The 16,224-nt window shown below is 38.1% G+C and overlaps 1 protein-coding gene across 1 annotated transcript; it reads right to left on the bottom strand.

Annotated features, from left to right (window-relative positions):
* Positions 1 to 12,864: 12,864 nt before the first annotated feature.
* Positions 12,865 to 14,616, bottom strand: LOC107828564 (UDP-glycosyltransferase 92A1-like). The gene is made up of 2 exons (XM_016655904.2): positions 14,201 to 14,616; positions 12,865 to 14,073 (listed from the first exon to the last, which is right to left on the bottom strand). The coding sequence occupies exons 1-2, from the start codon at positions 14,475 to 14,477 to the stop codon at positions 13,193 to 13,195; spliced, it is 1,158 nt and encodes a 385-aa protein (XP_016511390.1). The 5' UTR covers positions 14,478 to 14,616; the 3' UTR covers positions 12,865 to 13,192.
* Positions 14,617 to 16,224: the final 1,608 nt, after the last annotated feature.

The raw sequence follows: 16,224 nt of genomic DNA, 5'->3' as shown, positions 1-16,224 counted from the left end.
GGTTCCATTCAAATTTCACCGCCTGATGTAGTGTCGATGCCATAGCCCCATCAGCGTGAATCCATGGTCGTCCCAGCAGTAGATTGTAACATGCCGATATGTCTATCACTTGCAAGTCAACATCGAACCAAGTTGGCCCCATTTGCAAACACAGACTAATTTCCCCAATGGTGGATCTTTGGGAGTCGTCGAAGGATTTCACGTTGATAGCTCCATCCTTTATCTTGTGCAATCCTTTGCCCAATTTCTTAAGTGTTACCAGTGGACAAATGTTGATGCTGGAACCCCCATCAATCAGGATCCTGGTGATAAAGTAGTCTTCGCATTGCACAGTGATGTGCAGTGCTTTGTTGTGACCTAACCCTTCCGGCGGTAGCTCATCCTCATGAAAAGTAATTTTGTGACTTTCTAATACATGTCCGACTATGTTGGCCATATCCCCGCCAGTAATGTTTCTTGGCATGTATGCTTCGCTCAGCACCTTCAATAGAGCATTCTTGTGTGCCTCAGAATTTTGTAGCAAAGCAAGTATGGAGATCTGCGCCGGTGTTTTGTTCAACTAGTTGATGACCGAGTATTCCTTGGCCTATATCTTTCTCCAAAGATCATTTAGACCTATTTCAATGATGGGCGACCGATTGGAGGCCTGCTTGCTTGACTCGGCTAGATGTTCAGGGGTATAAACTCTACCAGTTCTTGTCATACCCTGTGCGGCAACAGTTTCCTCGGTCCTACCCTTGCCTTTTCTTCTTACCTCGGCTGTATAGTCCCATGGTATAGCCTTGGTATGGAATAGCGTCATGGTGGACATCTCCACTGGGATCGGTGTAGACATCTTCACTCCGAACGGAACATGTGCTTTGGGAGGTAAAACTGCAACTTCAAATGGTAGAGGTGCATTTGCTGGAGTCACGAATTTGACCTCAATTGGTGTTGGTGTCTTTGTAGTTGCTTCGAACTCAAGTGGCACAGACATGTTTACCTCAGCGTCCCCAGATGGCTGAATCTGGACTATGATTGGATTAAGAGTAACTATTGGTTTCTTTGGATCATCACCTTCTGTGATCAACCCAATCGACCCCTCGGGATCCCAATCATCCTCTATTTTGATCATGTGAATGCCTCCACCCTTATGGTCTGGTAGAGTATTGTTACGAACATTTGGAGCAGGTTTCTTAGCCACAATAATTTTGTTGTCAATCAGAGCCTGGATCTTGTCTTTCAGAGAACGACATTCGTTGATGGTGTGTCCCTTCATGCCGAAATGGTATGCACAGGATTTGTTTGGATTGACCCATTGAGAAGGGTTATTAGGGGTTATGGCAAGGATAGGAGTGACATAACCAGTGGCTTTGAGTCTCTCGTATAACTGGTCAACGGGTTCGGCAATGGCTGTATATTGTTTAGGAGGTCCGCAGTCAAAATTTGGTCGAGGTCTAGGAAAGTTTTGGCGTATAGGGGGTGATTGATAGTGGGATGGTTGAGCATTGTAGGCTTGGTAAACAGGTGCGGGTTGGGAATATCTGGGTAAAGTAGGTTGATATGTGGGAGGTGGAGGTGATTAATAAGTGGGTGATGGAGTTTGGTAAGAGGGTGAGGATGCTTGGTAATTTGGTGTAGGCTGATATGTGAGTGGATGCATCAGATAGGTTTGGTATTTGATGGGAGATTTGGTTCTCTGTGCAACCATTACGGCCCCTACGTCCCTTTTCTTGGACACACCACCAGACTGTAAGGCCTTGTTTGTAGCTTGCAAGGCCTCAAAGTTCGTAACCATACCTTTTTTGATGCCCTCTTCAATCCTTTCACCCAGCTTGATAATGTTGGAAATTTTTTGGCTCTCGATCAACATTAGCTGCTCTTAATACTGCGGGTCCTGAGCCCGGACGATGAATTTGTTCATCTGTTCTTCCTCTAAGGCAGGTCTGACCTTAGCAGCTTCGGACCTCCAGCGAGTAGCATACTTGCAAAATGTTTCTGTGGGTTTCTTCTTTAGATTCTGAGTGTAGAACACATTCGGCGCATTTTGTGTGTTGAACCTGAACCTTTCCATAAAATCGGACGCCATACCTACCTAGTTTGGCCATTTTTTCGGATCTTGGCTAATATACCAGGATAGCGCATCTCCCTTCAGACTCCTCATGAACAGCTTCATGCAGATTCTCTCATCTTTCCCTACTCCAACCAGTTTATCGCAGTATGTTCTTAAATGGACCCTCGGATCACCTGTACCATCAAACATTTCGAACTTCGGAGGTTTGTACCCCTCGGGCAGTTCAACATCGGGCTGTATGCAAAGATCTTCATAGTTCAGCCCTTCAATTCCCTTACTTCCTTCAACGCCTTGAATTCGGCTAGTCAATTTTTTGAGTTCTTCAGCCAGGTTCCTAATGAACAAATCCTTGTCATCAGACTCGAGTGTGCTTGAAATGGGTTGGGTGGAGTGTGGCATAGTCTCCTCGTAGATAGGGGTGTTATGGTGGGTGTGGAAGTGGTCATTTGTGGAGTTTTGGGGTTCCGAAATGAGCAGTGGGGTATTGTTGGAAGTATGGCAGGTGTTGCAGTGGTGGTGAGGAGCATGATGGTTCTGTGGCTTTGGGATATTTTGTGGAGGTGTGGGGTTTCGAGCATTTGGGAAATTGACATCGGGAGTGGTGAGGGAAAATGACAGGTTTGCCAGGTTCCGAACCTGATCAAGTTCTTCTTGGAATTTCAGCAGTTTTTGTTCGAGCTGTGATGCATTTTCTTTAGGAACCAACGTACCATGACCATGAGTGACCTTTACCCGTTCAGTTGAGTTCTCTTTTCTGGCGTTGTTCAAACATATTCCCTTTGTTCTTGTTTTTGATAGGAATAAAAGGAGGAGTTGGTGGAGGGCCCCTGGATCTCGTGGAATAAGATGATATTGCCAGAATGCACGAACTAATCTTTAGCAGGGGGGATAAATAAACAAAAAAGGTAACAAGTTAGTGAGGATTATAAGAAAATGTTATGATATTTAAATACATAGTGCAAGAATGTAAATGATGTCCTATTTGGGAACCTCTTTGTGCCCGAGGTAGGCCTAGCGACAAGTTGATTTGGAGAACTTAGAATACTAAATGCCTCATTTCATTGATTAAAAAATAGACAAATCCCAAATCGACACTAAATAACAGGAAATAAAGTCACTAATAGCCATTGGCCTTATTACATTCATAAAACGAAAAAGCAAATTCCTATCTACTGGATCCCAGAAGGACCTTCCCCATTCTCGGCATCTTTGGCTCCGTCGAACAGCTTTCCCAACTCGCGAAGTCCCAGCAATAGGTAGGCTCTGGCTAGATGTCCGCCCTTATTTCCTTCAACACCCTAGCAATCCTCGATTCTTTTGAGAAATTTCCTTTCCAGCTCTACTATGCCCCGCTCCAAGTACCCCAGTCGCTTGTTGGCACTGACAGCCATGCCTTTCCATTCCTCGATTAGCTTTTGGTTGGCTTCTTGTATCTCATAGTGCTCGCTCTCACATTCCTGGATCCTCTTGCGCAGTTGATTGTATTTGACTTATGCCTCAGCCCTCTCATCTATGATCCTGTGGCCCCTAGCAAGTCCTGGCTGACCCAGACCATCGTGATTAGATTCTAACTAGCCTGAATAGTAGGGAGCGCAACCAGCGTGGTATCTGTCTAGCTATATAGTATCTCTTCCCATAATGATCTTGCAATGACACATATGCTGAGCTTGGCACTTATAAAGACTGTTATCAGCTTGAAAGTCAGTCCGAAAGTGACTCATCTTGTCGACAATTGGTATAACCTGCTTCCTACCAGCCTGTCTCATAACTCGGAGAGGAACATAAGGGTCAGTTCCTCTCAAACCGATCAGTATCAGAAATGGTACATCCCTAGATCGGGCGATAAACTCCTTGGTAGGGAACCATTCGAACATCCATTGTATTTGATCCTTAGTTAGGTTTTCAAACAACTCTAACCATCCCTTGGCGTCTTCTGGCTGGGGGAACATGTTGGGCATGTAATTCATCCACCTTGGATGATGGAAAGCTATATGATCATACCAGTTCCTTCGCTGAATCTCTTGCCGGTATTCACCCATTTGGAGATGTTCTATGAGCCAGAGCTGGAGTAGCAAATTGCAGCCCTCGAAGTGTTTGGCTCCTCGTTGACACTTCTCCAAGGCTCGGTATATCTCTGCAATAATCATGGGCACAATGCTGAAAGGAAGCCCGCCAATGCCCTCCATCAGAGTTTTAGTTACCATAGCCATCCTGGTATGGATCCTTGCTTTCTTCATTGGAAAAACTACCAACCCCAGGAAACAAAACATAAATACAAAGACCCTTCGGTGAATATGCCCTAATGTTATGATGGCAAATTCGTCAGGATGGGTACGGTAGGACTTGCTGTGACCGTACCTCTCATACAAATAGTCAAAGGCGATATAAGATTCCTTCAAACATGTCAGTTCTGGATTTTTCTTCATACCCATCATTTTGAGGAAACCCATGCCCTTGCGGTTCTCAGGCATTAACAGACCTGAAGTTTCCCATGGTATACCAGCCAATCCTCCTATTTCTTCTAGCAAGGGTGTCATTTCAATGTCCCCGAAGCGGAACACAAACCTATCACAATCCCAGAACAGAGTAACAACTTCTATGATCTTGTTGTTGGGTTGGATTTCTAGGAGGGAAGGTAGGTTTCCCAAATATTTTCGGATAAGAGTCTGATCACTAAAGTGAAGATGCTCCCACCAGCTTAGCAATTCTGGATGGATGTTGGTGACCATGCCGAATCTGGGGACTTTGTTCCTCATATTTCTGCAAGATAAAAGGGTTAAGACCCTACCCCCACTAGACTCGACTATTTAAATATCAATAATTGACATAAAAGCATTGAGTTCTTCAAATAAATGCACAAAACGTGATAGTGTCTGTTTGGGTTTTAGGGAAACCCAATGGACTTTGGACAAGGCTATCTTAAAGAGTCATTATACGGACAACATAACTGACTCGGCTAGGTTTGACCATGATGCATGCACAGTTAAACAGAGTAAGGTTTCTATGGGGTTTTAGACTGGTACCCTTGAGTGGACAACTCAAGGGGGAAAGGCACGGAACCGTCGACTACACCGTTGATCGACTGGTTTTACCGCAAATACGCCTTTTCCGAATTTAGGGGGTGATAATATCGGAAGAGCGCAACCACTCATTATAAGCGTTTCTATGGTATTTTGTTTGGCACAAGTGGAATATGATGTTGAGCATGATTATGCAATAATTAAAGTAGGTAGTCACATATTTACACGTTAAAAAAGCAATAAATACAACAGTTCCATAATTTAAAGCGGTAATTAAGGAAAGCAGTAAAGGAAAAGCAACAAAAAGACAAGTCAGTTTTGAAATCGAAAAGAAAATTGAATGCTTAAAAGAAATAAACAAATAATTGCGCATAAAGAAGCATAAATCACAATAATAGTCTGAAATAGTAAAAGCCTAAAATTCCCTAACAAAGTCGCCATGCCGTCGTGCCCCCTTTTTCTAGAGCGAAATTGGGTTTATGACATTTGGAAGGACAACTCGTTCCTTTTGGGAACTGAGTTTGAATTTGAAGAGTCGCCACCTAATGATTGGGTTGCATTAGGACACCAAAAGAGTTTGATTTGGAACAACCAGAGATAGGGTAAGGGCTTGAAATTATTCCAAGGAGAAGGTGTTAGGAACCCCTCAAAATCCACTAGTGTGGTTCCCGGCCAGACAATTATTGTGAATTTGGGGTACAACTAATATATAGACAAATAAAGCTCAAATAGGAAGGGATTTCACATATAAAGGTTTGAAAAAATAGACAAAGTTTAAAAGAGCAATTTGAGGAAGCTGATTCTAGAATGAAAATGTTAAAGAAATAAGAATAAAGGAAGGGGGGGGGGGTCCTAGGTTTACTAAAAATATGGATCACCCCACACAACGTCTGGTAATCACTTCTCAATGAGGGGTTACACGTGATGTTATCGCGTGGTCATCATATCCATATCTACCCTTTCCATCCCGTTAAGGTATTTAAAGCGCGGGTTGGTCTCGTTTACTTATTGCATGCTATTACCCATCCCAATCCTATTAGTCCCGGAGGCATTTAGGACTACTAATCCTAAAAGGGAGGGATGTTGGGCTTATTTGGAGTTTCAAAGGTAAAAATTCTAAAGCGACATACAAAACACATATACATGTTTGGGGAAACATATAAACAAACAGAGGCTCATGTATACCTCCTCAAAACAAAACATATAAAATAGTATGTCCTGCACGTACTATTTAGGTCTGATTTAGAAAACATTAAAGACAAAGCAGATGAGGTTGTTGAGGCAGTTTTAGTTTATTACATATTTCAGATAAGAAGTCCAAGTTAGGCCTGCCTGCTGGTTGTAATAATTAACAGAAGCAGATTCGGTTGTCAATTATTGCTCTAAGGATTGCCTAAGTGTTGAACAAAGATCCTATAGGCATGGTATCTACTGGATTCAGAAAACGGAATAAGAAGATTCGAAGCAAACTGTTTGCATGCATACTTATTAAACTGCTAAGCGACAGAATCAGATTATCAAAAGAGAGACATGATTTAAGCGAATTGATTAAAAGCTCTACAACTGACAGTACTCATTATTACTGATTTTAGATTTATGCTTAAGTGAAGTGGACCAGATTCGATTAGGAATTCCTATAGGCATGACTTCTATGCGTTGTTGCTTTTAAACCTTGTACACATGGTGTAAAAATGCAGAAAAACCTTATTGGCATAGTATCTAAATGCATAAGACTAGTTTTAATCCTATAAACATGGTATCTAGTTTGCAGAATTTTGCTTAAGGCCTATGCGCATGGTATCTAGGTGTAATTGAATACGCAGAATCGAAAAATCCTAGAGGCATGACTTCTACTTGTATTTGAATATGCAGAATTCAAAATACCTATAGACATGATTTCTATATGAGAATTGGATATGCAGAATTCAGAACGACCTATAGGCATGATGTCTATATGCATTTGAGTATGCAGAATTCAAAATATCTATAGACATGGTATCTATGTAAGATTTGGATATGCAGAATTCAGAACGACCTATAGGCATGATGTCTATATGCATTTGAGTATGCAGAATTCAAAATACCTATAGACATGGTATCTATGTGAGAATTGGATATGCAGAATTCAAAATGACCTATAGGCATGATTTCTATATGCATTTGAATATGCAGAATTCAAAATACCTATAGACATGTTATCTACCCTTTGAATACATAGTCACCCAACATTTTTCACTAACCATCCCCAAGAGTGTATTACAAATTATTACAGCCCGAAATAAAATAAGAATACATCAGAAAAATATAAATAAAAGTACAACTAGAGGAAGCCTGATTTCGACTTCCTCACTGAGTTATGAGGCAAACCAACTCCAAAAGATCATGATCAAAAGCCTTTCTCCTATTTGAGTGTGTCAAAGTTCCCGAAGAGCCTCAATGGGACTCCGGGCAATGCTCACACCCAAATGTATTATTAGGACAGGGATACATGCGGTGTGGAAGGGCCAGCCCTCAAGTGTCCAAGTTCAGAGGGAGCTCAAAGGGTCCCAAGGCAAGGCTCACAAGAGGGGGCAAAACTTAAAGACTAAGAAAGCGTGCAAGTGCAAAACAGAATGCTAAAAGGGGGGAAATGAGAGGGAAACAACTACAAATAAGTACCCATAAGGGGTCCAGGGGAATAGGGAAATTATGAAAAGCCTATTGCTTAGGCAGGGGCAGGCTTTAGGCATGCCCAGCAATGGAGAATGCTAGCATACCTATAAGCCTACTAGAACACACATTATTAGAGGCTAGGATCCCAAGGGATCAAGTTTGATTCATGGACAATAATTTGCAGTATTGCCGTGCCTCAAACCATAGCATGAACACATAAGGGGTAAGGGTTTGGGATTCATAATAGAACATGCATAAAGAAATTTTAGCATGCTAGAGTAAGTGTTGAACTATATAGAAGCAGTAGGTAGACATGCATACAAAGGTAGTAAATAAACACATTGTTGTGGTGCTGAAAACCTTAAATCAGGACATACCGGTTTCAAAGAAGCAAATAGAGAAAAGCAGATAGTAGGGCTTGCAAATAGGCCACAGTACATCTAACAAGAGAAAATACTTTTGAGTATGGGTATAAGTTCAGAAAGACTATGAGTGTTCATGTGTTTGTATCAATGAAGAGCAGGTATTTATAGTGTGTAAACAGGCAGCAAATAAGGTAAGGATTGTAGTTCAGAAATAATTAAGTAAATATGTGTCAATTAAAATTAAATTAGTATCAAAGACTTCCTTTAACCAAGGAGTTTAAACTTAAACGGTAGCATGCAAGTGCTAAATAAGGGAAGAAATCATATAGGGCTGAATATGACCAATAAGGAAATATTTCCAAATTAGTACAAGTACACAGTAGGTAATAGAGGCTAGGTTCATCAGACTCTAATCAAGGAAAGGCCTGTAAGAATCCCATACCAATGTAATCAAGGTAAGGGGATCAAATCGACTTAAGTAGAAAAGGTAGGGGTCGAAGGTTCGAAGGAAAGTATTCAAATAAATCCAAGAAGCAGGGAAATCAGAAAGAATCAATTACAAGAGTGCAATCAGAATTACACAAAGAGATTTGAAATCAGTCCACAATCAAAGGTTATTTTGAGAGGGAATTTTAGCATATAAAGGAGTGCATAACATTAGGCATGCAAGGCTGAACTCATGACTAAGAGAGACAGTCACATAGGTCCATTTCACCAACTTAGTAATAGAGAAAGGGGATGGTATCAGAAGTATGCAAAAGGTCAAGTAGAAAGCTTTTCTGAAAACTGTAATCCAGTTCCAATGAGAGCAGTAAATCAAAATCACATAAAGCACAGAAGTTGAAACAAAGATTTGGAAACTTAGTCGAGCAACAGATGAAGCAACTTCAGAAACCCAAATAGGTCCAAAGAGATTAGGGTTTCGAAACCAAACTAGTTCAGAGATGAGGAACCAATAAATCACATAGCAAATAGCCTCAAAACTCGGATGAACCTCAAAATTCTAGGGGTTTACCATTAATCGAGTATAGAGACGAAAACAAGTAAATCAGGCAGAAATACTTACGAAATAAGTTCAGAAATCTCAAAAGAGAACTAAGACTCTTAGCATGTATTTTCCAGTAGAAGAAACTCATGAGAAACATAGTAAAAGAACCACATAATAAACACAGTAGAAGAACACATAAAGAAACACAGTAGAAGAAACTCGTAAGAAACATAGTAGAAGAACCACATAAGAAACACATAAGGAAACTAGTAGAAGAAACTCATGAGAAACACAGTGGAACATGTTTAAAGATCAGAAAACCCCTAAATCGGAAAAGATAAAGGTTTTGAAAGCAGAGTTTTTGAAAGAAACTTTTGAGAAAACGTTTAAAATTTTAGGGAAAACACGGATCTAGAACAGATCTAAAGAAATCAGAAGAACCTCAAAAGTTAGGGTTTCAGAAGGAACCAAATGGTGAGAAAGGCTTGGAGAGTCATTGATCTTAGCAGGAGAAGTCGAGATCAGGCTCGAATAGCCATGGCTTGCCGGAGCAAGGCCGGAGATGGCCATAGAACTCGAATCAAACAAGCTCTGGGCCAAGCTTCTTCGTGGTCAGGCCTCGAAACTTCAGTAACCAAACGTGTAGGAGTTATAGGAGTCTAGTATAGGACTTCAATGGCCTTGGAAGCCATGGATTCCAACGATTTTAGGCTGGAAGTGGAGAGAGGCGACTAGGGTTTGAGAGGGGAGTTGAGAGAGAACTGAGAGAGGAGGGAGTTTGAAGGTGGCTACAAGTGCAAATGACTAGGGTTTGGGGGGGGGGGGGGTAGGTCGGGATTAATTTAGGAAAGGTTAAATGGTGGCCGTTGATCATTTTCATCAACGGCCTGGATTAAATAGGAATCCGGGCGGGTTATTCAAACGGGTTGTGGGTCGGGTAGATTTAGGATTTGGGCTGGGTAATTGGATTTGATATTGGGTTTAATTAGGGGTTCAAATCTGGCCAAAATTGAAATACAAATGGGCTATCATTTAAATAGCCATTTTTTCCTTTTTTATTTTATAAAAAATAGTAAAATAATTTCCAAAAATAAATTAAAAGCACTACATAATTATCCAATTAAAAATACTGAAATTAATTTTATAAATATAAATACAATTAAATCTTAAAAGAGGCAAATATTGCAATTATATGCAATTTAGCTTTAAAAATGCCACATAAATTTGTAAAAATATGAAAACATTATGTTAGCTATATTTTAGTATAAATATGAGAATACAATAAATGAATTACCAAAATGATAATTTTGGAAATAATTATTGGGTTTTTCTTGCTAAAGTAGGGCAATAAATTGATTTAAAAATCCTTAAAAAATTAAGAGAAACATATTAAAACCTTGGGACATACTTACATATCCATATACATGATATTTTGAATGTATTTTGCATATAAAAAATATACAGGAAAAAATTGGGTATCAACAATGGATTTCACGGTATATTCGTAATACTGTAGATGTTGGATTATTTTTTGAGCAGGAAGATAGTCAGCATCTGGTTGGATATTGTGATTCAGATTATGCGGGTGATTTGGATAAGTGTAAATCAACTACTGATTATGTTTTTATTTTTGCAAATGCACCAGTTAGTTGGAAGTTTACTTTGCAGTTAACGGTTGCTTTGTCTACTACGGAGGCAGAGTACATGACAATTACAGAGGCTGTAAAGGAGGCAATTTGGAGGTTTATTAGAGAGAGCTTGGTATTGGTCAAGAAAGCATCACACTATTTTGTGATAGTCAGAGTGCTATCCAATTAGCAAAGAACCAAAGGTGGAATCATGGTGCAGAAAATTCGGACTACAGACAAACCCTGCTGATATGCTAACAAAAGTAGTGACTGCGATCAAGTTTCAACATTTTTTGAACTTGATCAACATTGTTGAACTTTGAAAATTGAAGTTGAAGACACAATCAAAATTTATCACTAAGAGAAAATTGAAAAAGTGAAATCTTGCCAAGGTGAAGATTTGTAGAATTTGACAAGATTAATGTGAACTAGTGTGAACATTTGAAGCCTCCTTTTTTTGGAAGAAATTGGTAGATGCATTTACATTGCATGATCACACTTAATATGATGTCATGCATGACATTATTAAGGCAATTTCCCTTCTATAAATAGCAAGATTTTTGTTCATTTGTAAAACATCTCTCACTTGCCTTCTTATCTCCTAAGGCATTTGAATCTTCTTTCTCTCTTATAGTATTTCACTTGTATTTTGGAGTGAAATAAAGTTTGACTTGATTGTGTCCGGGGACTAGGCAAAAATTAAATTTTGCCGTACCTCGTTAATTTCTGCTATTCTTTTTATTATTGTCTCATTTAATATTTATTAGCTACCTTTAGATATAGTAATTGTGATTTAATCACTTTCTATATATTCGGCTTCCGCAACATTGTGCTGCTTCGAAGACACATGCCATGTTATTGAACAACAATGATATAATTTACTTCAACACATACAACCAAATTTTTAAAATTATACAGTTGTTTTAATAATTTTCAGCTAGTACTATGTGTGCCAAAGTAATGCATGTGATTAGATTCCTTGAACCATAAAACGTTTTATTTTTCATTTTAGCCATAGTATATGGATTATTACATTATGAGCAGAATAAAGACTTGAACTTGATAATTAATAACATTGCAGGCAGAATCGTTTTTTTAATGATTATCTGGTTTCAGGAATACAAAATAATTGGGTTTCAGAAAAGAAAAAGATTGTTTCTTTTAACAAAATGGTTATGAAGAAAAAACCAGAAAACAGAATTGCAAAATATTTACAGTCTTCCCTCCAATGACATGTAGAGATTGATGGATGTCTTCTATCCTTAGGAAGAAGAGAACAACAACAACAACGATCAGTAAAATCCCACTAGTGGGGTCTGGGGAGGGTAGTGTGTACGCAGACCTTACCCCTACCTTGAGGAGGTAGAGAGGCTGTTTCCAAAATTTTATCCTTAGGAAGAACAGAAAATGTCTTAATTTCTTGAAAGGACTTAGAAGTTTATCCGAATCTTAATTTCAAAGTGGTCTGATTTCGTCATAGGTGGCTCGAGATGGTATTCAATGGTTACAACTGTACCAATTGCTTTCGACTCTAATCATGTATACATACACAAAAATATTAAAGGACTCATATACATAGCAATTGCATTCATTTTTTAACACGGTAAGTTTTGTATTTACCTCTGAATTTGGCATGCAGTCTGATGTATTCATGACTAGTTCCAAAACAATATCGAAAGAGATGTTCAATTACACTTACTATTTGGTGAAAAAATTAACCCAGATATATAATCGGCATAATACATAAACAGGCCTCAAACTTGGCCTTAGCTGACAAGTATGCCCTCCAACTTTGAGTGTGCACAAAGTAGGCACCTCAACTTATATAAAGTTGAAGACGTAAATACAAATGCTGACGTGACACATAAATTTTGCAAGTTGGAATATTCAACTGAAAAAGTGGAAACAAGTTAAGGTGCCTACTTGTGCACACTCAAAGTTAGAGGGCATATATGCCAGCTGAGGCCAAGTTTATCCTTATTGAATAGAACATAGGCAGTGTTAAAGATCATTGGAAGAATATAAATCAGTGTTATCACATGCGAAAATGCAAAAAAGCTCTAAGCTCTATTGGGGCTTTAAGAGCAAATATAGCGTGGGCTTTAATGAAAAATGGTGAAAGGGAGAAAAAGATACAAATATATATGCACAGTCCAAGACCAATAATTATAATCATGAATAACAAATATATAGACAAAGAAATTGAAAACAATTATCAATTATTTCGTGTCGCTTCTTCAGGATTACGCACATTGGTAAGGAAAAGTATGTCTTGGAGCGTTGATGACGACACTAAAGCACCCACTAAGCGAGGCGAAGCGCTCAACATGTTTTGAGCCCTACTACAGGGTTTAAGCGCGCCTTTGACAACACATATATAAATCATATCATAAGAATGAAAACATGAAAAGAAAAATAGTTTTTTTGATGAATTGCATTAACAATAAACAAAAAATAGAACAAATATTTGTTTTTTTTAAAAAACTTTATACTATTAATGCATGTAACGGTTTTTCTGGTGATCCAAAAATGTTCTTCCTCATACAAAATGCAGCATTAAGAAACTCATCCATGGCTATAACTGAAGAACCCTTTAAACCTTCTTTAGTAGTAATAGAAGCACTATGAATCATCTCTTTCACCATTAATGCTCTCTTTCTCATCTCCTTTCCTTGTGTTTCCTTCATAAGAATCTCAATTTTCTTCACTATCTCCTCATGCTTTATATCAGAGCTAATTACTACTCCACTAGCCATTATTCTAACACAAACTTTAAGCTCTTCCTCTAACATCTTTGCATTAAAAGACTGCTCTGCTCCCATTGGCCATCCAAGAATTGGAACTCCATTCGTAAGAGCTTCCATTACTGAATTCCATCGACAATGACTCAAAAAGCCGCCAATTGATTTATGTGACAAAATCTCCATTTGTGGTGCCCATTGTTGGACTACAAGTCCTTTTTTACTATATTGAATTCTTGGTAACCACTCATTTTCTTGATTAATTTTTGATGAGTTCCTTTTTATCCATATGAAATTTATCCCACTAGATTCAAGTGCTCTGACTAAGTTCTCTGTTTGTGACTCTGTTATTGTACATTGAGAACCAAATGCTACATAAAGAACTGAATTTGGAGACTTGGAGTCAAGATAATTTATGCAAATCTTTGAAATATCTTCTGATGATTTTCCAGCTCTTGCTTTGCTACCAAATGATGAAACAATTGGTCCTATTGTCCATATTGGACAAGGGAATTGCTTTTTATAATAATCCAACCCCATCAAATCCATCTCCTCCACTGTGTTAAAAAACATTCCATCAGTCTCTAGCCATTCTTGAAACATGGTCTGAGGAAATGGCACAGGTCCTGTAAAAACCGTAAATAGTATATGTAAAAAACACTAATATTTCGCAATTTCTATAGTACAATGTATTCTGTTGCTAAGAATATTAAAAGTTGAACGGTTAAGTTTAAATCCTGAATCGGCAGTTACCTGTAATGACTCTGATATCTTCAGTCAGTTCTTTAACAAGAAGCTTACAGTTTTTGAAACCAGGAAGAAAATATTCATCATCTGATTTTTTTCCTACATGAGGAAGATTTATCCAAGTTGAGTGATAAGCCCCCATACCAAAACATCCACCAGCATTGAATATAACATGAAAAATTCCAAATGTATGAGCAATTTTAGCTGTCCATGAAAAGAACATGTCTGAAATGACACAAAGTGGTGGCCTAGAGCAATTTTCTTCAAGAAAAAGATTGGACATGATTTTAGTGAAGGCTGGTTTGAGAGAGGGAGTGGATTCGAGGAATCGGATGAAGAGCGGAAGTGGCAGATTCTCGGTGGATTAAGTGTCGGGAGGGAGGCCGTGGGATGTGCTATCATAAGGGATTTTGAGGAGACGAATGAAGGAGTGTGGTGGAATAGATGGTCGGAGTTTCTTGATATTGAGAGAGGTGGTGATAAAGGTTATGGAATAACCTTTTTCTTGCTCTAGTTTGAGAGCTAATGCTAAAAATGGGATGAAATGGCCTTGTGCCATTAATGGAAACATTACTATGTTTTCTCTTTTTTGTGTCATTGACAAGAGTGTACAGAAGAACTATAGTGAGTGTGTGTGTGTTTGTGAGAAAATATAGGGAGTTTGGGTATAGTTCTTGGACAAAGATATATAGAGACGATGAAGTAAAATTTTAAATTTTCTCTCTTTTAATTTCTTGAATTATTATCTACTATCATTATCAAGTCTTTTTTTAACCCTCAATAAAAGAGAGATTTTGGAAACCATGTGAATATATTCTTAACAGACTAACAATTCCAAAATGTAAAATATAGTTTAACATTTTGGTCAGGTATTTGTCTTACTTGATTCTTTAAAATAGCGGAGTAACAACTTGATCAAGAAAATGTGTTAGATAGTGACATAGTAGTTGAAATATCTATACGTGTATTGTTTGAATATTTGTGCAGCTAATTTTTCGAAGCAGCCGTAGGACAAATTTAAAACAAAAACCTATACAAGTTGCAGAAGCATATTCGTTTTTTTTAAGTCAAAATAGCACGGGCTAGCCATTTTTTGGACAGATAATCAAAAAATAGCCGGTATTTAAGAAGTCATTAAAAACTAGCTTTTATTTTGCTGAAACACGGAAAGTTCCAGCATAGCAGGATTATGGAGCTTCTGCGTATAAACTTCTAGCATATATGTTGGAATTCCAGGACACGAAATTTTTTAGTATAATATGCGGGATTATGGAGCACTTACATATAAAATTCCTGCATATTATGCTGGAAGCTCATATGTAAAAAATTCGAACTCCAGCATATTAGCCGGTATTTAAGAAGTCATTAAAAACTAGCTTTTATTTTGCTGAAACACGGAAAGTTCCAGCATAGCAGGATTATGGAGCTTCTGCGTATAAACTTCTAGCATATATGTTGGAATTCCAGGACACGAAATTTTTTAGTATAATATGCGGGATTATGGAGCACTTACATATAAAATTCCTGCATATTATGCTGGAAGCTCATATGTAAAAAATTCGAACTCCAGCATATTATGCTGGAATATTTTCGGATTTTTAATAATGTTTTTGTTCAGCTTTTATCTTACATGAAAAACGACTAAATTTCGATTACTTTTGAAAATGTGGCTATTTTTTAATTACCAGTTGTAAATCTAGTTATTTTTTAAGGTCACCCTTTTTTTAAGTGTATAATTATTTTGCACCATCATGTTAAATTATCTACACTATTAGATTACTCTAGGTAACAATCATGATCTGGAAATCTGAAAAAATATTGTATAGTGAATAACCTACTATGATATGGTTAATACATGTAAAAATAAGTATACAATTTAAATTATATACCCTTTTTATAATTTCCTTTAATCTTTGTTGTTTCAGTTTTTCTTTTTCTCCATTCCCTCTTCTTCTTCCTTTTTTTTGGTTTCCTTTTTTACTTTGGAATACTAACATACAGCTAGCTCGCAAGATACTTCTACTTTGTGC

The sequence above is a fragment of the Nicotiana tabacum genome, chromosome 18 (assembly GCF_000715075.1).
Source record: "Nicotiana tabacum cultivar K326 chromosome 18, ASM71507v2, whole genome shotgun sequence".
Classification (NCBI taxonomy): domain Eukaryota; kingdom Viridiplantae; phylum Streptophyta; class Magnoliopsida; order Solanales; family Solanaceae; genus Nicotiana; species Nicotiana tabacum.
This window is presented reverse-complemented; position numbering and strand designations above follow the sequence as displayed.

What these genes read in the sequence shown, in the direction of transcription:
- LOC107828564 (XM_016655904.2), bottom strand. Translation starts at nt 14,477, where the DNA reads ATGTCCAATCTTTTTCTTGAAGAAAATTGCTCTAGGCCACCACTTTGT. An exon ending in AGATATCAGAGTCATTACAG is followed by an intron (nt 14,074 to 14,200) that starts GTAACTGCCGAT and finishes CGGTTTTTACAG; the next exon opens with GACCTGTGCCATTTCCTCAG.